Raw genomic sequence first — 24348 nt, 5'->3', positions numbered from 1 at the left:
CCCATACATTTGGGGAGAATGGAGCTTTCTTTATATTTTTTGATATTTCAGAAAGTTTAATTGCACACTTAGTAACACATTTTATTAAATTTATTGGGGTGACATTGGTTAACAAAATTATACAGGTTTCAATCGTACAGTGTGATAATACATCGTCTGCATATGGCATTGTGTGTTCACCACCCAAAGTTCAAATCTTCCGTCACCATATACTTCACCCCCTTCCCCTTGGGTAACCACTAAACTGTGTGTGTCTAAGTTTTTGTTTGTCTTGTTCGTTTGTTGCTTTCAGTTTTATACCCCACATGTGGGTGAAATCATATGGTTCTCAACTCTTACTTCACTGAGCACGATAATCTCCAGATCCACCCATGCTGTTGCAAATGGCAGTATTTCATCCTTTCTTATGGCTGAGTGTTAGTCCAGTGTATAAAAGCAGCACATCTTCACCCCATCATCTGTGGAGAGGCACTTCAGTTGTTTCGATGTCTGGGCCATCGTGAATAATGCTGCAATGAACATCGGGTGTGTGTATCTTTACGGATGTTTTCACATTTTGGGGGCAGAGACCCAGCAGAGGGATGGCTGGGTCACATGGTAATTCTGGTCTTAGTTTTTCTGAGGAACCTCCACGCTGTTTTCCACAGTGGCTGCACCGGTTCGTGTTCCCCAGAATGGTTTTAAATGCCTCCACCAGGAGGCAATAAGAAACCCTTTGGTTTTCTTATTTTTTGGTGCCATCAAGTGGTGATGTAGGTTTCCACACAATGGAAATTATGATTTTTATTGTTTTCTTGCTTCTGCAGGGAGTTGAATTTTATCTCTTGAACTGTTGCTTTAGGGGAATTTACCATCCCCCCAAAGCAGTAAAAGATTCCTTGACCTTGGCCAACCCCAAATTAAATAGGCTGTTTTATGAAGTCTAACTGAATGTCTCAGAGGCAGCACTCAAGAGGGACTTTTCATGAAGTCCCTCATTTTCTACTCGAGATAACATGACGGCCTTCAGCTCTCGCCCACGCTGCTTCCTGCCTCCTCCCCCATGTTTCTCCCTGCATCGTCCCAAAGGTCCAAGCAGATATCAGAGCGCTGCCCACCTTGTAAGTGTGGACGAAGGTGGATGCAGCGCAGCCACTGCTCTCCCAGGAGGTGACCTGTCTCCCTTTTTTATGCCCCAAGCTGACTGACAATGACGACATCCGGTTACAATGTCCCTTCCTCCCTTGGAGGGCGCTGAGAAGTAGGCTTGATCTACATGAATCGCTTCCGAGACCCGACACCATGGCAAGCACGCTGAACTCACTACCACATAAAGCAAGCTCTAAAAACTGAGGACAGCTTATCTTCTTGTTCTGCTTCACCTTGGAAGCCCTCCTGGCCCAGCACGGCCAAGGCCTCGGGGCCCAGCCCCCCGGGAAGCGAGGAGAGTGGAGGCGATGCCGTGAAGCCCCAGCCTGTTTCAGACTAGGGTCCCTGAGACATCTGTGGTAACTGAAAAAAAATCAAGACTGATCCTCGAGACGGCCACGGGTCCTGAGGCTGGGGGTGCCGGGTGACTTAAAAGCTACACAGAATTGATCGAAGTCATCACACACACAAAATAAACTTTTATCTATATTGCATTTTGTCAATGCAGTTCTCAGGCAGAACACACAAGAGCAAAGGATCTGGCTCCAAGCTGGAGACCGCAGTCCCAAAGGTGACGGGGCTTTGTTTCTTCCCGGGGCGGGAGGTGGGGCCCTCAGGCCAGCAGGACTCCACAAGGCCAAATAAGCCCAGGGTTCCTGGCTGTCCCCTCCAGTCCTGTCCCTAACTACCATGGGGACCTCCTGCTGCTCAGACCACAGCAGTGAAATCAGTACCAGGAAAAGCAGCAGCAGCCAGTGAAGGCCTCGAGAGATGCACTTGCGAGAAATGTCCATCCACAAATATTTATTTACTACTTTGCTTTTTGCCCTTAATTACACAAAACATTTGAGATGATTTAAATGAATTCTTATAATAAATGATGCAGATGAAATTAAGATCTTATAACATAATGAACTAGTATTGATTGCACCTCAACTCTGCGATATGGGTAATTCTGTTGCTTGTAAAGTGAATATTAGCATTTTATGGTTTAAAATACTTATCGAAAGCATCACCTGTCTTCCTTTATTAAACTCAGACAATTTCTCAGGCCTAAACCCCTGCCAGCCTACTGGCCATTAACTTCCCTCCCAGAAATAACGTAGCCTTTTGTTCATCTGGTGTCCAGCTCCTACGTAACTGTCTGTTCGTAAGACACTCTGGGACATTACCTTCTCAGAGGTGGTGCTTCTCCCGTTTACAGGAAAAAAAAAAGTTTGGGTCACAAAGGTACCAGCTCTAAGAATTTCTTTATCGTTCATAATATTTACAGAATTCTCATTCGAAACTGAACAGAAGTCCTCATGAGGATCCTAGAGATCCACCTGCAAGGAGAGTGGGCCGCACAAAACCCCAGGACGGCTGTCCCAGAGAGGCGTGGAGACGGGGCACAGCTGCAGGGCCTCGCTGCGTCAGGGCCTGGGTCGTCCCAGGAGAAACGCGACAAGGGCCCAGGCGGTGACTATGCCGCAGACTCTGCAAGACAACGGCACACACGGGTCAGCGGGCCCGGGCGAGCGGGCGGGCTGTGCGCGCCAAGCACGTCTGAGCTTCGACACACGGGCTCGCCCCTTCCTTCCCGACTTCATTCACCCAGGTGTGAATCTCCTCCCCTTGGTTCTCCACCGACAGGGAACGTCTGCCTCCCGAAGTCAGAATGGCCCTGGGCCGCGGACCAGCCTTTTTCCCTAGTGATTTACACCGGAGGCTGACGCCGGGACACGGCTGCCGAGGAGCCATGGCTTTCTCAGGTCCAGGTCCTGATCGGCCTGCCGAAATCCATATGAAGCACGGGAACAGCAACTCCATCTTTCTAGATGCTCAGGCCAAAAGCCCTGGACTCAGCCTGGACCGTGCTCTGGTCTGTCAGCGATCCCACCGTCACTGCCCCCGCTCTGCCGCCGAGCAGCCCGAGCCACGGCCGAACCGGGACCGGGTGACCGGCTTCACGACTTTCTCCCCCACCTGGTGTCCTCCGGTCTGTCCCAACACCGACAGCCATGCGTCACCTGTGACCGCATGCCGTTCCTCTCACGGTCCTCACCCACGGCCCTCCCCACGGTCGGGAACCACTCGCTTCTCTAGCCTCGTCCCCATGCTTGCTCGTTCCCGTCACGGTGGCCTTCTCGCGGGCCCTCGGCACACCAGGCACCTCCCGCCCGAGAAACCCTGCCCTGGCGCCCCCTCCGCCCGGACGCAGCCACAGAGCTGAGCTCGACTCAGGACGGTGTGACGAGCAGCCGCGGTCCCGCCCACTTACTGTAACACGCAGTTGATGTTCGGAGAGTGTCTCCAGTAGCGATACAGGGAGACCTGCAGGGTGGGGTGGCACCTGTACTCCTTCAGGATGCTCCGAGCGCTGCCAAAGGAAGCGTTCTCCGGTCAGGCACGCGAGAGCCGGGCCCACGGCTGCCAGCGGGTGCCCAGTGGCTGCGGTGGCGGGGACGTCCCGGTCAGAACCAGGGCACCTACTCCTTGAACTTGTTGGTCAAGAGCAGGAACTGGCTCCGCGTGAGCCGCCGGACGTCAAACTTGCAGAGGTTCTGGAACTCGCGGTAGACCTGCTGCTCGGTGACCCCGGGCCACTTCCTGACACTGAGGATGAGGATGGGAGGTCGGGTACTGGGGTGATCCGGACCAGAAAAGTTCTAGAAGACGGAGAGAAGAACGGAAGGGATTTTCCTCCATTCCTACTGACGACCTACCCAGTCTGAAAATCCTGAGAGCGGCAGTAGGAAAAGCTCCATTTGGAGCTGAGAGGAGGAGGAGGAGGGAGGGAGGAGGGATAATGGAAACAGATCCACGCTGGTTTCTGCAAGAAGACCCAAGAAAAAATAACTTTGGTGGGGCGTGAGCACCCTCTCCGGCCCCGATTTTGGTCATGATCAGAACCCCCAAGATGCCCTGGAGACCCACCCAGCGTGGCCTCCGAGTAGAGTCAAAAAGCAAAGTGAAGGCTACTCACGATCTTGGGGACCCCAGCGCGGATCAGATTCACCTGGTTCACATAGGGAGCCAGCACGTCGAGGTACAGTGGGAAGGAGGGCTCAGGTATGGAGCCGGCACTACATGGACAGAGAGAAGCCCAAAGCACTCAGGCACACGGGTGGTTATGCACATGTCCTCGGCTGAAGCTAAGGCTCTGGGGACAGAAAACGGGGAGGCGCCGTCTCAGACAATTCTCCCTCCCTCCCCTCGCCAGTCTGGGGCTCAGGTCAGTGTGCTTCCCTCAAACGGCCAATCTCAAAAGGACCCCTTCATGGCCTAAGCTAAAGCGCAGCTTCCAGGTGGCCACCATCTGTTGGTGACAGTTTGGTGAGGACCCCTCTGCTGACGGACATTAGTGAAAGGCTCGCAATTAGTGAGAGGCCACTTTCTCATCCCTTGACATGACACTGCCCTTGACTCCTAATGGATGTCCCCATACCACAGCCTTGTTCCACTACCAGCCCCGCCTGCACCCAGACGCCACCAGACACACACCCGCGCGCAGGCCATGAAGAGGCACAGGCCTCGGAGGCTGGCAGGCCTGGGCCTCTACGGGGCTTCTCTACACCCAGGAGGGTTTTTACGTTGTGAGGACTAAGGCCCAGGTGCCAGGGAACTCAGGGGTCCGCCGCCGTTAGCGGCCCCCACAGTCTGGCACGTGTACCTCCCAGTGGGCACTGAGATGCCAGCAAGGCACAGGAAAAAGGGAGACGGGACAGCAGATTTCTTATTTAAGTTACGAGGCTCACATCAGTACGTCGCAGACTTCTGCGCATGATATCCATTAACAAAACGGACAAATACAGGCTGTACCCGACGTTACAGATCACACTGCAGAGCTGGTTCCAAGTCAGCCGCAAAGAACACATCTCAGTTCTGCTGAGCTCCTTCGCCTGGCCTCCAAGTCCCAGCGAACTAGTGTCCCCCGGGCCGGCGCTGCGGAAGGCGCATTTTGACTGTGGAGTCGCCGCCGGTGACGCCGCCACCAAAGATGCACTTCGGATTCTGGCCTAGGGTTTGGAGGGTGCTCCCCCGTGTGCCAATTCCAAGTCGCTGCCCTGGGCCGCCTAACTGTGTGGCCCCGAGGACATGTCGTCTACTGACCTGAACACCTGGCCCCCCCTCGCTGTGATCTACATGGCCGTGAGAAGCGCGGTAACAGGCTGGGCCACTGCCTGGGCTCCCGACACGTGGCTTTCCCACGCCGGGACAGGAGGCAGGCAGGGGCGGTGGGCAAGGCCGTCCTGGGGAGGAAGCTGCCACCGGTCACAGAGGGTACCCACACAGTGACCTTCTTCAGGAGAGCAGGGGCCAGGGGTCTCGGCGTACAGCAAGGGCTGGACAAACACAACTGCTGACCAAACCCCAGGATGAAAGGACGGACTCACCTGTGCACCCTCCACAGGAGCAAGTGCGCCACTTTCAAAAGCACTGCAAAGAAAGGCTAGACGTGTAACAGACGTCAAGGCTCAACCTAACCACCTTATCAAAGCACACGCAGACTCGTGCTCCACTCCGTTACGTGCGACCCACCTGGAAATCAACGGAGAGCCTAGGGGTGGCGGGGAACGATCACAAATAAAACACGAGTCTCCTTTTTAAAGGACAGCGACTCTCACCTGATCCACAGAGGAAGGCATCATACGCTGCTTCGTGGGGGTACTTTGTCTCCACTGAGGGGCGTTGTTCCAGAAGCAGGAGAGAACGGAAAAGGAGCCTTGTCACACCCTCCCCCCACGACAGTCCCGCACTCACCCTCTGTGCCTACCGCCCCACACCCCCCACCCAGTTCCACACCCACGCAGGCTGGCACAACCAGCCACCAACCATTGCTCCTCCAGAGACACACGCGCCCCATCTTCACCCGGACCCTCCCCACGGCGGCACGAGCATCCACGGGACCAGGACGCAGAGAGCTTCTCAACAGACTAGCCCCACGGCAAAGGGGAGCGAACGCCCTGCCTCCCCGGGACCTCTAGGGCACCTGGGGTGACTCCTTTTGAGGGAGGGGGTTGGAGGGATCACGGCGCCTGGGTGAGGAACACTCCACGTGACGCCCCCACACCTGCGACACTCTAATACCTCAGTGCTCTGCGGTGGGGGACACGCGCTCCCGGGCACGTACCGTATTTTTCACACTTGCTTGCATGAATGATCACTGGCCCAGAATTCTTTGTGGGATTCAAGTCACTATCAGAGAAAATAAACAGACGCTGAAGCAGAAGAGAGAGTAACCACTGAAAACAATCCTTCCTGTTTTCCCCTCGCCCTCTTCGTAAAAATGTCCTCAATACTGGAACACCTTAAAGAAAGAACAAACAGCAGGGACCTAGGCCTGGGCACAAAGGGTCTCGGTAACCAGGTGACAGGACAGGCGGAAGAGAACACAGGCACGAGGCTCAGCTGGGTGGTTCCGAGCACCTACCAGACGCTCAACCCGAGCCTGGGCACCAGGATGAAGGGCGCTGGCTCTGCCCTCAGGCTGGCTGCCCAGCGGTCTGAAGGACTTGCCCGCCTGCATCCTAGAAACACAGGGCCTGAGGCAGGACTGGTGCACCCCAGAGGTCGGGGACGCACCCGAGTGTCGGCGGCCTTCACGCGTGTGCACGGTTAATGCTTTCCATTGCCATAGGCCCAGGAGGGACATCGAAAGAACAAAACAAAACGAAACAACCCTGTTCCCACAGAGCTCATCACTCCAAAAATCAAACGGATCGAAAGAAAAATAAAGCCCCGGCCGTCAGAAAGTACCACATCGTTAAGCAGCTGTATTTTCCCAGGTCCCCCCACCCCCATTTAGAAGGGGGTTCTCAATCTCAGGGCTAGCAACGTGGGGTCTGCCAGTGCATCTTCGCCTCTACTCAAGAGCCACCCATGCCCCTGGAGTTGTAACAACCAGAGAGTCTCGACATTGCAAACGTGTCCCAGGGAGCAGAATCGCCCAGCTGAGAACCTGCTCTCCAGGGAACTCCAAACACCAGCGTTCTTACCTGCTTAGGACTTCGTAAACTTCAGAAAGATTCGAAACCCTTGGGAAATTCAGTTCCTGTAATTATGGAAAACGAATTAGGGAGAATAAAAAATTTGTGCTTCTGTTATCTGTTTTAGGAATTATCTAAAATGACCTGGAAAATGCTAACTCCCATGACTTCTTCCTTTCTCTGAAAATAAACACAGACTTAGCCTTTAAAGTGCCAGGGGACCAAGTGTCCTTGGATAAGGGACCCAATAACCGAAGCTAGAAAAAGCTGCCACAAACACAGCTTGTACCATCTTCCTTCAAAGACAAGTGTTTAAGGGATTCTAGAAAAACACAAGACTCCAAGGCCTCAGACCAGGCTAGGGACACATATGCAGGACACCAGGCGTTCTAAGGATCAGAGGGCCTCAGGCAGTGCCAGGTGACCACGTCCTAGAGTTCATCCCGTGTCACGTGGAAAGGAAAGCACAGGTTCCCTCAGGTCAGCCCTGCACCTCCCCCCAGCCCCGGACTTGGGGTAAACGGAGACGGGCAGCATCACAGAACACCGTCGGGGCCGGAAATGTGTGGACAGAAAGCAAGACTCTGGGCAAAGGTGGACCAAGCAGCCCGGTCTCACTGTGGCTCCCTATTGAATTTCAATGATGAGCTTATAGCTTTAAAACACTGATCTGATCTCCTTTCCGTTTCTCAGTTTAACTTAGAAGTGGTATTTAAACCAGTTGGGGGCTCCTTTTCCACATGCAGTACACACAGAAGTCCCCTGGGAGCTTCAGAAATACCCCGCCCCCTCTCCTCTAAATCAGGCAGGCTGACGGGGCCCAGGTATCAGTATTTTGCCTCCCAGGTGATTCTAACGGGCTGTCAGAGTTGAAAACCCAGAACCTTAAGGCTCAGTAGAGATGTTTTCTCAAGATTTTTCAAGAGGGGACAACCCCCTATGATGCCCTTTGAGCGTGCTGCAAATACTGACTAGGTAAGTACTCTAGGTATGAGTTCTGTTGTCCCATCTAAATAAGCACGTAAACTATACACAAGTAAGTTGAAACACGGGAACTTGGATGAGAGAAAGAAAAACATTCATATTTGAGCTAACACGACCCAGAGGTGCCAAGACAGAAAAGGAAACTGTTACTGGCTGTAAACTATGAGAAAAGAGTAAGAGGAGTAATTTTTAAAGAGAGAGAGAGAGAAAGCTAAGTGTTACTGGGACAAGCGAAGCACTCCTCACCCAGAGAATTTCACCCGTTACCTTCCAGATGTCCTTTGTCACATTCTTGGTATCAATGAGGACAGGAAACAGGTTGTGGATGTTCAGCTTAAACTGATCGTAGCTTTCTGGAGGGAAAGACCCAGAGTCAGAAGTGAGTCTGTGGGTGAAAATGGGAAAGAAAGTTCTCCAACCTAGCGCGTCACCCGCTGGTTCATCGAGCAAACGAAACAGAACGGGAACTGAAAACGTCCTGATTCCTTAGCGCCGAGGACCCCTGACATCCGCCTGCCACCGCCATTCGTAACAGCGAGAGCTGGGCGCTTTCCCTCAGATTCAGGATTCCGTGATCGCAAACTCCGTTAACTAGCCTCGGAAAGTTCTAGCCGACGGAGAAAGGGAGAAACACGTGCTATCGGAAATGATATGAAAGCATCATTTGTGAATGACTGTTCAGAGAAAAGTCAAACTAAAAATCACTGTGAGAATAAAGAGCCTGATCATTTTTTTTTTTTTACTATTAATGGGTGTATTTATTAAATCATACCCATGTGGAAAAAGGTTTATTGCAGAAACACACCAAAAACACCCCTGCTACCTTCTCACTATCCCACTTCCTGCTCCCCAGAGGCCCCTGCTCCCCCTTCCTTTGGTGCTTTTCCCCCCATCTCTCTAAATGGCACATTTGTGCGGATGGGTGGTTCTCCCAGCTGCGGGCGTTTGTTGCCCCTCCAGCGTGGAAGATGACAGCTGCCCCTCACCGCACCGCGGGCACTCACGCCAGCCCATGCGGGGTTCTCCGGCCATTTTCCCTCCACTCGGTCTGACGTCTGCTTCGTTTTTCAGCGAGTGCTTTACTATTATTAATTTCACCCCTAGTTCTCCCCCGGTTCTCTCCATATGCTCATTTCTCGGGGGAAATCGCTGCTGGAACCTTCTCACCCCTTTGAATAGACCAGTGTTCTCTGTACCTCGGCTTCATTTAATCCCGAACGACTCTACGATGTTGGTCCTGTTAACACCCCGCTCCGGGGGCAGGGACACCGAGAGGAGGCGTGTCCGCGGAGCTCGCTCTGGAGCAGACGCGTGACAAGGGGCAAGGAGGACCCAAGCTCGGCTCCCGCACCCACCACGCTGCTGCCGGTCCCACAACGGCATCCTTGCCGCGGCCACGGCCCGGGGCCACACAGCCATCGAAAGCACGTGTGTGAATTAATGACACGTGTAAATGCTTTTGGTTAAGTTAAAAAAAAAAAAGCCAAACAGAGAATCAAATACGCAGTGCGATCAAAGAGGTTCCAGAACTCACAAGGGAGGAAAGGCAACGTGTCAGGATGAGGGCAGAGATCGTGGGGGGCTCGTCTCCGCCACATTTCTGACTTTGCCAGGTGTTACGTGATGACCGAACAACTCCCGTGATGAGGGGAGCAGTGCCGATTCAGGTGTAGTCTGTCCTCCCTGGGGAAACTCCCTGGTCTTCCACTCGGGGAGCACAGGGAACGGCACAGACCCGCCTGATCCCCCCGGAAGCCGCAGCCCCGGGAAGGATGTGCACATGGGCCGACCTCAGGAGCATGGCGCTGGGCCGATGCCCTTGCCAGATGTGGCCTACCTGGGAGGGGTCTGAAGAATTTCTCGTGGAGATGCAGCAGGTCCATCATCATGTTGTGTCCCACCAAGGGCTACTTGGAGGAAATCAACAGGGGAGAAATTAAATTTTAGAAATAAAAAGACGCCACCGATTGATAATCTCTCTTGCAAAGGATATAGCTTTAGAACCCACTGCGATCCTGACCACACGGTAATTCCATCTTCGACCTCATTCCGCCCCCATGAAAAGTAGCCCAAGTGCTTAAATTCCAGAAAAGAAGAGAAGCAGTGAGTAGGAGGCACTTGAGGCCAGGTCTCCACTGGGAATCTAAACTGTGAAGCAGACACATACAAGTCCCCAAATAGTTTTAGGTCAATTAGTGTTAAAATGCCTACGTGCCTGAAAGGAACAAATAGTATTTCATGTGGGCAGCCTGTCCTCAGTTTACTCTATTATGACCTGACAAATGTAAGGTTAGGTCTATAAAGCCAGTTAGCAACAAGAAGGAATCACTTATCTCGACAAATCTTATTGTTGGTGAACCCATCAGTTCTACAGCCCGAAATACAAAAGACTGCTAAAGACTAAGAAAAGATGTTTTTCCTACCTTCTGGGCTTTCACCAGCATCTGGAAAAACACAGAAAAACCCCTCGCGGAGAGAAGAATTTTCTCCTTCCAACAGCTCTCTCGATCACAAGAGGTGTTCTCAAGATACCAGCGATGTTGTTTACTCACTTTCTTCACTATCACCTGAAATGAGAAGTAGAGACAAGGTCCCTGAATCCTGGGACTGAGGCTAAAGTGGTTCTTCATGCAAGAGGGGAGAGGAGGAGGGGGCAATGGGAGAGAGAGTGACCTTTCACCGAGGTCAGACCTGGCCCAATGAGAGAGGAACGACGGAGGCACCGAGGTGCCCCACGCCGGGCGGGCACTCACCCCTTGGTCCCTCAGCACGGTCCAGATGTCAGGGAGGGCCTGCCTCAGCACCAGCTGGACCTCGAAGGCCTGGAAGCCTGCGGCAAGGAAACACAAGGCTGCCACGGAGCCACCGCAGACCCTGGACCGGAAGTCCACCTGCCCCTCGAGAGGAGCCCGACACGACCGAGGGGAACAGAAGCCGAGAGACGGGTGGATCAAATGGAAAGCAGCTCTCGGGCGTGCCTAAGCCCACGAGCCTATGTCACAGGGATGGGACCGTCCGTCATGGCCTGATCTAGCGGGGCGATCTCCAAGTCTACCTCACAGCCACTCTTAAATCGAGAACCCCGGAGTCTTTTTGTGCGTGGGTTATAGCTATTGATATCCACCATGTTAGAAATTGACACTGTAGATTAAATTCAAAATTGTAAAGTTTTCTTTTAAAATAATAAACCCATTCTGCTTTGGTCCCGGATTTCGTCCCATCATGCATTGGTTATTCGGAAGACACTGGTTTGCCTAGTTTTGCAGATCTTCCAACGTGCACACGTTTCACTATACAACACCATCAAAGGACACTTGGAAATACGGCCACTGACATCACCAGAAAGGGCCCTGTACTGAGAAGCTGTCAAGCGTATGGTGACAGACTTAAGTTTTCCAAAATTCTAGTTCTTGACTGAAAGCTCCTATTTTGTTACTAGCAAATATTGCGAGTTAATCTCCTTGAAGCATCAGGCTTTTTTCATTCAAGAAAATGAGTGAAAATACCCAAGTCAAAATAACCAGTTAGTTCCTTTAAGTAAAAATATTCCATGGGGAAAAAAAGCAGCCGATTCAGCTCTTGACTTGCCCGAGGGCCTGTCCTCACGGCGGCCACCGCGCTTCAGCAGGCAGCAGCATTTTAGGCACACTTATTGTTTGACACCCATTTGTCGCATAAAATAATTTAAAAAATGAACAAAGGTTGAGATTTAATGAAATTAACAATTATTACGCCTTCGCCAAGGAGGTTCTCAAGTAGAATTGGATTTTTTTAAGTGAGAGTAAGTGGCAACAAAGAACACAATGGCCACCCATAGGGTTTGACGCGCCGCCTTGCTCCCTACCAAGGCGTCGACAGGCCCACCTAGACTACAAATGGCATGGTGACCACAGTGAGTGACAGCCCAAGTGATAGCGGAGTGATGTTTCGACAATAGTTTTGACCTCGTGAATCCCTTGGAAAGGGTCTCAGAGACCGGGCCCGAGAACCGGTGCTCAAGGTCATGTTCACTGTGGTTCCACAGTGAAGGAAAAATCTGGGGGTTCACAAAAGTAAACAACAGTACCTAGGGCACTCAGGCCTAGGACAAGAGAATGGCTCGGAAGGAAACTTCACTTCCTCAGCCTTAAAATTCAGAATAGGTCAGAAAGCCTTCGACTTCTGAATTGAGGTCAGGGTTTCATCTCACAAGGACCACACGTTTGCCCGGGGAGGCAAGGGGTAGGTCCCCCTGACGCCTGGTGTGTGACCGAGACCAGTTCCCACACTACCAGGTCGGGGGAGCAGGCTCCTGCCTACCAGCGATACCGGGGAGAGTCATCCAGTCGCCTTCCTCCGCCAGGTCCAGCCACCGTGTCACCTCGTTAATCACCACCTTGATCTGGTCTTTATCCAGAGAACTGAAAACGGGCACATGAAAGCGGACATGCTGTGGGAAACCGGCAGAATCCTAACACGATTGAGCACTGTCTCCGGTTTTAACACTGCGATCTTGGCAAGGAAACGGATCCCCAAAAGACCAGTTATTTTCCAAGTCTCGTTCTGCAGTAGGAAGCCAAGCGCTTGGCCTAACCCTCTCCCGTATGTTCACAGGAGAACGTTCCATCCCTTTCTGCTTCGGTAGGACGTGGGGCGGAAAAGGTACTGGGGGCTAGCCAACACTGCGCCTCACTATCGGGCCTGACTTCCTCACACCGCTTTCAGAGGTGGAAAAGCACCATCTGCTGAAATAAGGAAGCAACAGGCATTTGGGTAAGTACATCTTCTCCTGTGTTAGAAATATAAGAACACGATGTCATTTTGAGAGACGGAAGGACTTTTCTCCAACATTTGAAAACAACAGAAGGTTAAAAATTCAAATTGTTTTTCCCCTAGGGAAAAAAAACTATATTTTTATGTGGAAACCACAAATGAAGATTAAAAAAAAACAAAAACCTCCAACGTTACATAAGATAATGACACGGACCAGATAATTAATCATAATATTCCAGAGTTAAAAACTGTCTAATTTAACCCCCTTCCTGATAAAGGCTATGAATGCCCCAAAATATAAACAACTTGTTCAAAACCACACAGCTGACAGACAGCAGGGCCTGCCTGGGACCGAGTGGCCTTCTACTCCCCAACGCTGCCACTCGCATCACTCCCAGCCTTACGGGAAGGCAGGCTTTCAAGTACAACTGGCACTGGGATCAAAGTGAAAGGGCAGAAAATCTGCCCTCGGGGAATACAGCAGAAGCAAGCACCTGAGGTGACATGTCTCAGCTGGAACGTGTGACTGACATGGTCAAGGTTACCTGTGATTTACCCCTGAAAAATCCCTCAGATCACACTGAAGGCCAACACAACATCTCACGGTAAGTCGGAGGAAACCATTTCCCCCGCTGGCGCTGGGGCGGAGCTCGGGCTTCTCCGAGTACCAGATTGAGAGAGTCAGTTCTTTTCCTTCTTCCCCTTCGTTTTTAAACACGGAAATCATACTCAATGCGGAGAGAGGTTTCTCCGCTGAGCATGTGGAGCTGTTACATTCGGCTGAGCACATGCCACAGAAGCCGCCCCAGCTACAGGTGACGGTGTGAGGTCACCACACTCTGGGGGGAATGTGCCTACCCACGGAAAACGCAGAAGAACCCCGGCAACCCAGAAACCCACAGGGCCCCGGAGCAATGAGCTTTACCTGCGAACCTTCCAGTTCCCAGTTAGGATGTTCTGTTTAATTTTCTTCTCCTGTTCTTCATTCATGTATGGGATCCCGTTTTTAAGAAACTGAAGACAGGAAAAGAACGAGGCATCAGGTCGTGTCGTCCTCTCTGCCAGGGAGCAGAGTGAAAAGAGCCCTTCCTGGCTGGGTTGTGTGTGGACATCCAAGGGGAAGGAAAACAGCTCGGGAGCCAGTCGGACGAGCTAAACCTTTAAACCTTCCCACTCCCGTCCTCCAGCGCCATACCTTGTTATAGTCGAAGCCATACTGATTCAAGAACTGAACACTAGAAGCCTGGAAAGAGAATTCCGAATCCAAAATCCCAAACGTTGTAGGGAAGAGAAAGAAGTTACACGAATGGGCTACGTACCTATAAAAAAAATAAACACACACATACTGGAGAAAAAGCCAAAACCATTGTTAAAACTCTGGCTCAGAGAGCAAGCTTCCGAGGGGGTTTCTTCCTTTCACTTGAGAAGTATTTGAATGTCGGCTGTCTCCCGTACTGGGACTGGCCCTGGGGGCCAATGAAAAAAGGCAGAGATCCTGCCCTCGAAGGACAGACAGTCTCCTCCCGTCCCGAGCCCAGCTGGGCTGCCACCCCACCGCCTCCCTGTCGCTGCCTGGCCGCTACACCACCCTCCGTGTGGCACTGTTCACGGCTGTCCTGAAGGCCCACAAAGGACACCAGGGAAGCGGGGCACAGAGTTCCCAAGGTGCAGGGCGGGGTGTCAGGAAAGGCCCCCAGGAAAGGTGCTGCTTTGAGACTGGATGGACGAGCTGGAGTCTGCAGGGGAGAGCGTGAGTGACGGGTCCAGAAGCGGGAGAGACTATGGAGCGCCCAGGGCCAAAGTGGTTCTGAGCCGGAAGCAGAATTTCGGGGGGAGCAGGTGGAGAAGATAAAGGGGCAAGAGCCACGTGCTTTGCAAAAGGTCTTTGTACGTACTTGTTTGACTCTCCTTCAATACTGGAAAACACAGACAATCCTAGGAGAATGAGAGGTGATGAGTACCGAAGCAGAGCTGCCGGAAGTTAACTACTAAAAGAAAACATTCTGAATGGTACTTTGCATCCAAAGACACTGGGTGGGCTTCAGAAGATGATAACCTCTTGGGGGAGGGGAAGGGGAGGAGCAGGGACAGATTTGAAACATGAGAACTGTCCAACTGTAATTCACACTGAAATTACGAAAATATAATCGTGGCTGGTTCTTCACACGCAGAAGTAAAATTAAACTGACATTTTTATAGTTTTAAAACTCAACAGAAGAAACACCAAAAACCATGCAGATGTATACATTCAATGGCCTTAAAATGTCTGCATTATTAAAAAAGACCATGCACAAAGTGAAAGACTTCCGAGGAGGGGGAGAAGAGAAACGTACCTAAGTGCTGTTTTTCACACTCTTGAAAGAGGTCTTACAATCGAGAAGAACCACCGCAACAGAAATAACGAAGAGCACGTACAGAGAGCGAAACACACATCCAGATGTTCACCGCCATTCATAGAAAAAGCAAGGGATAGTGAAACCTGGCTCACGCCCGCTTTTATAAAGTCTTCCTGGGACGCGGCCGCGCTCATTCGTTTACGTACTACCTATGGCCGGTTTCCCACCAACGATGGCAGGGTTGAGTGGTGGTAACAGATCATGTGGCCTACAAAACCTAAAATATTTACTGTCCAGCCCTTCTCAGGAAAAGTGTGTTGACCCTGTATTAAAAATGTAAATAACAATTAGATCGTTTTTCCTCTACAAGGTGGGCAAAAAAAATTCAGACTGATAATAGCCAGTGTGAGGGAAGGAAAGAGGCATAGTCAGTGCTGTAGCGAGAGTCACTGTGAACTGGGAATGGCTGGTACGCAGAGTTTGGCAACGCCCAGCAATACTTAAACGCACATTCTCTAACTCTGCAATGCCACAGCTAGAAGTGGACGTGCACTTCTCCCAAACACACACCCACGAAACTACAATAATGTATAAAAGACGGTCAATGCAACCTTGTTTTATTACACACCAATGGTAACCAAAGCACGTATCATGATAAGACCAAGCCAACAGATGCATTCACAGTTTGGAATACTATACAATAGTTAAAAGTGAACGAAAGGTCTCTATGTGCTGATATAAAGATCTCTAAACTCCATTAGTGAAATAAACAAGATGCAGATCAAAACGTGTGTGGTATGATCTTTTTTATATAAGTTTTCTCTAAACAAAAATCATACGTGCACATTTTTCCTTGAAAGACGGTAGAGGTTCCTTAATATTGCTTTCATTAGGCATGGAAATTATGCTGCTCGATTAAGTTCCCGCTTGTTCCAAAGGATTAGTTCCCACAAGCACAACACAGACAAAAACCTAACAAGCTCGCAAAATGATAGCCAGGTTCTTCGAAATGTGTCAAAGCGGTTTGACCAGCAGGAAACACAAAAACAATAAAAATCTCTCTCAATAACTCATGACAAACAGCTGAAGGTGAAACTCACCAATCTGACAGATTGTGAACTGCTGAACGCTCTGACGAGTCTTCAGATACCACTCCGACGGCAAGTCAAAAAGACTGTGAAAAAACAGGCATCTCATTGCACAGGCAAGGAGACAGCACCGAGGTGCCCAGAACCTCTCAAACATTTTTGTCACGACTGGAGGACAGTATCAGCATTTAGCAGACAGAGGCCAGGTCCCCAGGCTCCCACACAAAACGTCCTGCCCACCCAGTGCCAACGGAAGGCCTGCTGAGAAGCACTGCTGGCTGACCAGGATGTCAGTCACCCAGAGGGGCACAGGTGAGCGCCTCTACCTCAGCTCTTCAGCAGCTTTAGCGTTACCTGATCTGCTCGGGGTGGGACAGGTTAGAACGAAGGCCCGTGAACTCTATGTCCAGACCTGTGGGGGAGGCAAAAAAAAAGACAAGAGTCCCCAGGCGCTGACCATTGCCACCGCTCTTCCTGCTGGAAATGCTGCAGGTGGCAAACGTACTCTGCTCACCTTCTTGGTGCTCAAGAGGCCAGGTGAAATCAAGAAGGGAAAACGGAGGGAGCCAAAGCAAGGACAAGCCTGGCCACCCCTGTCTGCAGGCTCAGCTCCACCTGCTCACAGCAGGGCCAAGGGGATAAATGCTGCTTAAATGTCCCACTGCCCAGGCCGAGAAGGGATCTCCCGGTCCTTCAGGAGGGCCCGCTTTGAGCGTCCCGCGGCCTGGCGACTGTCCTGGCTGGGCCTCACCTCTCTGCCCTGTCCCACCCGTGCCACACCCACCGCAGGCTCGCAGGGACAGGGGTCTCCTCCTGCGACAAGGCCCGGAATCCCGGAGCCTTACCCACGAAGTCCGCGCCCAGGACGAGCTCCTGCAGCAGAGGGAGGCTCTGCTCGAACTCGTCGGCGCCCACGTCCATGGCCACGCAGCTCGTCCGAGGGCGCCCAGTGCGGCCATGCGCAGCCACGCGCTTCCGCCGCGCCGCTGGCCTTAAAGGGCTCGCGCAGTAAAACCGGCCGCCCCCGCGCCGCCACCAGTTCCGGGAGCCCCCAGATTGGGCCTGAGCTGCTGGCCACGCACCACCTGCCCAACAGGTGTTTGCTTTTACACCTTGCCCACTAGGGCGAAGGGTTGGTTAGACTCCGCCTTTAAGATCAAAGCCCGTTTTACCTTGCTCCGCAGCAATTTCTTTGCAGTCCAAGGTGAGCGTGTCGTTTACACAGACCTAGAGTGTTAAGGGGAGAGTAAGGCCTGGAAAAGGGTGAAACCAGACCATCGACAGCACCTGAAGCAATTGCAGTTAAGTACCTACAGCAAGTACGACGGGGGAGGGGCAGAGGGGCCACTTCCTGTGTGTCCTAAATCAGCACTTTCTCCCCAAGTTCACCGTCCTCGCCGGTATTGGTCGGTCCCTATTCCCTCCCCCACACTCCATCTTTTCCTCACTTTATTGGGCATCATAGCTGTCCTTAATACCTTGTAGCAAAGCCTCAAAGATCGCATCTGAAGGAATCCTTGGTGCAGAGACCATCTAGAATGGTATTCCTTGCAGGAAAAAAAATCCCTGCCTACAGCATCTTACAGGTAGGTGATCCTGGTTTCGCCATTGAATTTCCAAACTCACTAGTCCAGTCCATCATCTAATTCCCCCTTTGAATTCTAGACTTGTTTCAACAGCCTTCTAGACTAGAACCGTGGTCTTCAAAGTGAGATGCTCCAATCTTTAAGAGGGAAGAAAATATTACAACTACTTTGTGTCTCCACTCGGGTATTTATTGATCAAAGGGGCCTACTGGGCCATTGCATTCTGAATCACTCATACATTTTAAAAATGTTGGTGCATACGTGAATACTCAGATTGAGAGTAAACATTGAATACTCAGATTGAGAGTAAAGTTATTTTGCTCCTATATAAATATATAATTGGGCACACATTTAATACTTGGAGGTAAAATGCTCTAGAAGCCACCTTAACTGTTTACAGGTTCTTCATGTCTTAAATAGCCAGAAACAGTTAATACCTTACTTTGATTTAATCAACTGTTTTAAGATAACTGAAATGATTCCCATTTACCCCAGCTTCAGTTTTAATTTAGAATGCACTTCAAGCTTCAACTCCTAACAAATTTTCACTTCATAGCAATTTGGCATACAATAATCCTGTCCCTTTCAACCTCTTTTGTTCCTTCTCGCATTCCTTTTTCAAATCTGGTTCTGCCTGTTAGGATCCAGACCCCCAAATGAGGTCAGAATTTGTCCCTTTTACCGACATATTACTAAGACTGTTTATAAGAAGTTGAAATTTCTTATTTTTTAAAAAACACCTCCTCACCCAGAGCAGCAACACCTACCATTACTGAGATCACTGTGAGCTAGACATAACACGTGCTTTGCATAAACCTATGTGTACTCTTGCCACAGTGAGCTCAAAGGTGAAGAGATTTAGTATAACCAGAAATTAAGAGTTTGTAAAATGCCTTTATTCTTTAACTTAAAACATTTGTCCTTTAAAAGTTAATTACAACTTGTGACAGCTTTTCTCAGATACTCCTCGCAAATCCGAGAGAGGGAAAGAATGTAGCCCTTGATTAAAAAAAAAAAACCCACAAACACACGCACGAGGGGAGGTGGGGTGGTTTTAACTATTAACAACATCGCAGCTAGATTATTGCATGAAACTTCCAGGCGGTCTGTTCTTCCACGCGCTCTCTTCTGATGTAACAGCTGGCAGCTTTATATTCACACGCTCCAAAGAATGCTGCTATTTCATTCATAGATTCTCCGAGGCTCCTGAAGCACCACACCGCCTTCTGTCATGGCATTCCGTAGTCGTTGCATCTAGTTTGAAAGATCAGAAAAAAATGAGGTTAAGTCAGCACCACAAGATGACAATAAAGAGTTCACTTAACAAGAGAAAGAAATAAATGATTTGCTTTTTGCTAACTTCCCAGCCTACACCGGTTTTCCAGAAAGTAATCCTAGTAATGATATAGATAAGAAAGTACAGAATATAGACACGGCAAGGATTAATAGTGGCATTTTAAAGCACTATACAGAGAAGATGTCAACACATAATAGGAAAGTGGAGTGGTCGCCATTGTGGAATCAGTCACCGTGGGTTTGACACCTCTCCCAAACTGACTCTGGACAAGGGGCCTCCAGTTACTTACATACAGAACAGGGAACACTATTCCTGACCCTTGGCTGCTTTGAGGATGAAATTAGGTAATGCACCTCGGGATACTGACCTCAATCTGACAGATGAAAAAACCTTCATAAATGGAACTATTATTATGATGTAAGTATGTAATATCAAGAATTAACGCGAAACTTGTTAAAGTACATGAAAACAAATATACCGAGTCTGAGGCTGCCTCCCACGGAGTCGGTTGGTAGACCATGAAGTTGATTCCTGCTTCTAAGCATCGTCCTGCCAGCACCCGTCCTACACTCTCACAAGCCACCACGTTTCTGGTACTGTACAGGTACTTTTTAATAGCCCATTCACGAGTGGATGCCGAAACCACAACCTGTCCATTGCGATGCTCAACGACTGCTTCTATATGATGCTGAGTCCTTATAACTCGCAACCTAAATGAGGTGAGAAGAGAATAAAATCATAAAAGAATCCTAAAGGCAAGTGCCCTTAGGTGAATAAATATGCCTAAATATTTTGTTCATTTACTTCAACATACTTAACTTGGATTTTACCGGGGAAAGGTATTTTTCCTCTACCTTTATGAGGGAGTCCTCAAAAATAAACTAAACACTCTCAGTTAACCTCAAATATCCAAGAGAAATTTGGTATTTCTGAGAGCAGAGATTTATTTATACAGCACCTACTTCAAAAAAGGATTTGAGGAGGCAGAGCTAAGTTGCTGACCCTACACTAGGTAAATATATACTTACTCTATACTTTTAATTTGCTAGCTAACACCAAAACAAATGTAAGATGGATCAAGGACTTAAATGTAAAAACAGAAATCATAAGAGTACTAAAAGACATGAGAGAAGTTTTTTATAATCTCTAAGGTAAGCCTGTTTAAATGACGTGAAACCATGTCATATGGCTTTTGAAAAAGATTGACAAACTTTTCCACATGATAGAAAACAAAAACAGTAAAAAGAAGTCAAAATGCAAGCAATGAAACAAAAAAATATTTTAAACTCATGTATTGTTCAAAGCGGTTATTTTCATGTCAAAAGCTCCCTATAAATCATTAAGAAAATGACCAATACCTTAATAGCAAAGAGTATAAAAAACCATTTACAGAAAAGGAAAATATAAATGACTTTTAAGCCCATAAAAATGACCAATATCATTGCTAAAATGCATGGACAAAACGAGTCATTGCAACAATATTTGAAATCATAGAAAATAATCATCAATAGGGTGCCAGTTACCTAAAACATCCATGCAACGGTATTCTATACAGTTACTAAAAAGAATGAAGCGGTACTTTACGATGATGATGCTAACGTTTATTGAGCACTTACTGTACCAGGAACTATTATAATTGTTTACAGGTACAGTTCATGTCTCAAAATAACCCCATTATTATTTCCTTTTTTTTTTCAGCCTGCAGAAACGGACATAGTAATGTTAACTAACTTTAGCAATATTACAACTAATGGTAAATAATGGAATGGAATTTAAGTTCAGGAGTCTGCCTGAAGAGCCAATGTTTTGACCCAATGCAAAGGATTTCCAAGATGTATTTGTGTGTGTATGTGTATGTTTTAGGGGAGAGGTGCAGTGTATATGGTGTGCTAAGATTTATAATTTAAAAACTACAAGTTTATACTTATATGTATAGACTATCTCTAGGATATACAAAAAACTATTCTTTTGGATTTTATAACACATCTACACATTATACATTTAAAAATCAGGCTTATGTTAAAAAAAAAACCACTGAAATTACAGACTACACTAAGATTCTCAGTGTGAAAAATACACTAGATTTAGAAACATGGGTTCTACTCCTGGTTTGGGGGTAGCCTGATTTTGAGGGGTCAACAAACTTTTTCTGTAAAGGGTCAGATAGTAAATATTTTAGGCTTTGTAGGCCATATAGTCTCTATCACAACTGCTTAATTTAATTATAGTAGTACTAGAACAGCCAGGTGAGAATAAGTGCTGGCTATGTTCCAACAAAACTTTCTTTGTGAATAATGAAATCTGAATTTGATATAATTTTCACGAGTCACAAAATATTATTTGGATTTTTTTCAACATTTAAAAAAATCATAAAAATGTTTAGCTAGTAAGCCAGCTTTGGCCCATGGGCCATAGTCTGCTGTTCCTTGTCTTAAACCATTTGTTCAACAAAGAGATAGGACTCATCTCTAAGGTCACTTCCTACTATTATATGCCAAAATTCTATACTGTTGATACTGCCAATAGGGTAGATGGGGCAAAAAAATGGGAAAATAAACTTTAATTACTCAAATGATCCAAATATCGACAGTAATTGGCTGGGTGGTTCAAAAGAATTTTAGACTTAAGATCCAGATTATTTCAAAATGGAACTGCTTATTCCCTTTGACTCCTTCCTGTACACACTTAAGTAAAAATGCATCATAGCAACTGTAACACTTCATTATCCCTATCCCAATCTCTCCCTACGAAACTGTTAAGACTTTTGCTGATAGGGATGACAGCTACTTTATCTTTGCATTTCCTGCATCTAGCACAATGCCTCTGAGGTGACATAGGCCTAATGTTTATCGAATGACAAAATGGACAAAAGAATTCATTGCAGCAATGAATATGACACAGTGATGATTTCTAACTTGCTCTTATAACTTTATACAATTTTTAAAAAATATTCTATTTTTGACAAATCCTTACCAAGTAGATAAGCTGCTGCACAGTGGTAATAATTAGTGCCCTGGGTCTGAGGTCAGACGAAACATGTTGGAATCTTACCTCTGGAGCTTACTAAAGTTGTCTCCCTAAGCCTCAATTCCCCTGCTCCTATAAAATGGGGGAAATGATCGTACCTGCTTAATAAAATAGTTTTAAGGATTAAATGCATGTAAAGCAACTAGCACAGTTCCTGGCAAACAAGGTGTTCAATAAATAACCATCTTCATAAAAGACTCCTAACGGGTCTTCAGCTTCTACCCTTGCTCCTTAAAAATGTGTTCTCCCTAAACAAACCAAAATTATCTCTAATTCAAGCTCAAAATTTAAATCGTTTCATGGTTTCTCACTGCAGTGAAAATAAAGCCTAAAGCGCTTACTTTGATTTACAAAGTTAATAATCCATATTCTACCGACTTCTCCATTTTCATCTTATACCATTCATGCTTTGCCTGCTGAGATCCAGGCCTTTTAGTTTCTCAAAGGCACCAAACTCATATCCACCTTGTTTCCTCTGCTGGCAGTGCTCTTCTTGGCCGGCTGTTTGGCTTTTTACTGTCTTTTAGAAGGGCCTCAGAGTGGCACCCAGTCCCTCATTCAACCATCATCTTCTTTAAATTTTCTCGGTGACACCTACTTACAGTGTTTGTTTCCGACCTCCTCCTTTCCTTAACCCCCTCACATTTTAGCTTCCTGAGAGTAAAGTCCCCAACAGTATCATACTAGCAAGCTCGTTGATGAATTGATGAAAACAATTTGGAGGGCACCGTGCACTGCTCTGTTGTTAGTCAAAAACTTAATTACCTGTGCCAGAACTCACGGGAGGGCCACACTGTCCCCCAACCCCGCTCTTTCCTGGCTAGAGCTAAGAGCTCCAGGTTCCGCGGGTTCCGGTTGATGAACTCTGGGGCAATTGCTTCGTTTTCCAGAGGGTCCACTTCGGGCTTCACCTCTGGCTTGGAACTGGTTGAGAACACTGCTACCCCACACCCTAAGAATGGAAACAACCAGATGGATCTTTAAAAATGACAAATATGGACAGAACAGGACTATTCCTATCCACTCCCCCATTCTTCGCAATCTGGAAGGGGGACAAAAGGTATGTTTGGTCACAGGGTCCGGTTATCACAGGTCTCAATCCTTAATTTTCTACGACTGTCATGTCAATGCTGGTAGTTCGTTTACTCTTCGATGGAGTAAGTTGAATATAAAAACTTGAACATGCATGATTGTGCGGGCCGCGAGGGTTAATCTATAGCTTAGTGGGAAGATTACCGGGGTTCCTGCAAATCGACAACAACTCCCGACACCGCGACCGAAGCGCCATCGCTGAGGGAGATCACGGGCAAAGCCTCGGCCTCCTTTTCTCACCAGCGACCTAGCAGCACGCCGGCGGCGCCCATATTAATTCAGAGTAAAGCCTTACGATCGCATAGGGCGTCGGCGCCTCGACCCGGAACTAAAAAGCGCCCTGCCACTGAGTGGCCGAGAGGGCAACCTGTTATCCCCGCATCTCCAATCACCACTTACGCTGGGCGCACGCAGACACCAGAGCCGACCAACCAACTCGCAGTAGCGCACTTGGGGGCGGGCCCGACCCTTAGGTTGGGCGACGCTTTGTGCCAGGTTCCCGCGTCAGGCATCTTCTCGTTACCTCGGGTCGCAGAGCTTAGACCCACCCCTGTCGGAGCCCCACACACACACACACACGCCAGTTGGGCACTGGGGAGACAGCGCCCCGCAGGTCATGGAAAAGCTTGCCCCGCCCCATCGAGGTCAGGTCCCCAAGATTACACTCGGGAGCCCAGGAACAAAGCCTGCGACTGGCCGCGCGCTCTCGGAGCAAGTTCCTACATTTGAGGAAAACAATCACCGCACAAGCTATCGCGCATGACCCGCTCAGAACCTCAGAAAAGGGCCCGCCCCGTCCCCCATCCCATTCTGCGCCAAGCTCCGCCCAACCGAACCACCTTTTCTAGAAGTCACTAGAATGTGCAAACGCGCACGCGCAACCCGTGCCTTGAGGGACGCTTCTGCAGAGCACCCTCTTCCTCCAGCGGCCCAAAACCCTGACTTCCGTTCTCCCACCTTCGCGCCCTTCCTATTCGCTCTCTTATTCGGTGAGAGTACCGAGCCGCCCTCTTCCGGCCGCTCGCTTCCGGTACATCCGCGCTTCCCACCGCCCCCCACCATTCATTCTTTCCCGCCCTGCCCCGCGGC

At 49.0% G+C, this 24348-nt stretch overlaps 2 protein-coding genes across 4 annotated transcripts; both read right to left on the bottom strand.

Annotated features, from left to right (window-relative positions):
- Window positions 1-1360: 1360 nt before the first annotated feature.
- PNLDC1 (PARN like ribonuclease domain containing exonuclease 1) lies at window positions 1361-17178 on the bottom strand. Its single transcript, XM_039873932.1, has 19 exons — window positions 17103-17178; window positions 16612-16669; window positions 16270-16343; window positions 14729-14768; window positions 14029-14152; window positions 13759-13847; window positions 12381-12481; window positions 10835-10911; window positions 10505-10648; window positions 9919-9988; window positions 8349-8434; window positions 7107-7162; window positions 6242-6306; window positions 5736-5789; window positions 5505-5547; window positions 4094-4193; window positions 3601-3776; window positions 3389-3487; window positions 1361-2604 (listed from the first exon to the last, which is right to left on the bottom strand). The coding sequence occupies exons 1-19, from the start codon at window positions 17176-17178 to the stop codon at window positions 2541-2543; spliced, it is 1596 nt and encodes a 531-aa protein (XP_039729866.1). The 3' UTR covers window positions 1361-2540.
- Window positions 17179-18717: 1539 nt separating this feature from the next.
- Window positions 18718-24336, bottom strand: MRPL18 (mitochondrial ribosomal protein L18). 3 transcript variants are annotated; one of them, XM_039873929.1, is made up of 4 exons: window positions 24099-24336; window positions 22933-23119; window positions 19619-19850; window positions 18718-19097 (listed from the first exon to the last, which is right to left on the bottom strand). In XM_039873929.1, exons 1-4 carry the CDS (start codon window positions 24319-24321, stop codon window positions 19026-19028), a joined length of 714 nt encoding a protein of 237 aa, XP_039729863.1. In that variant the 5' UTR covers window positions 24322-24336; the 3' UTR covers window positions 18718-19025. The 3 variants fall into 3 exon arrangements, with proteins under 3 accessions (XP_039729863.1, XP_039729864.1, XP_039729865.1); XM_039873930.1 differs by lacking the exon at window positions 24099-24336 and adding an exon at window positions 23404-23596; XM_039873931.1 differs by lacking the exon at window positions 24099-24336 and adding an exon at window positions 23404-23596 and having other exon boundaries at window positions 19030-19097; window positions 19768-19850.
- Between the last annotated feature and the right edge of the window lie 12 nt (window positions 24337-24348).

The sequence above is a fragment of the Pteropus medius genome, unplaced genomic scaffold, assembly GCF_902729225.1.
Source record: "Pteropus medius unplaced genomic scaffold, Ma_sr-lr_union100, whole genome shotgun sequence".
In the NCBI taxonomy this organism is placed as follows: domain Eukaryota; kingdom Metazoa; phylum Chordata; class Mammalia; order Chiroptera; family Pteropodidae; genus Pteropus; species Pteropus medius.
Note: the sequence above shows the minus strand (reverse complement) of the source record. Positions and strands in the feature narration are given on the sequence as shown.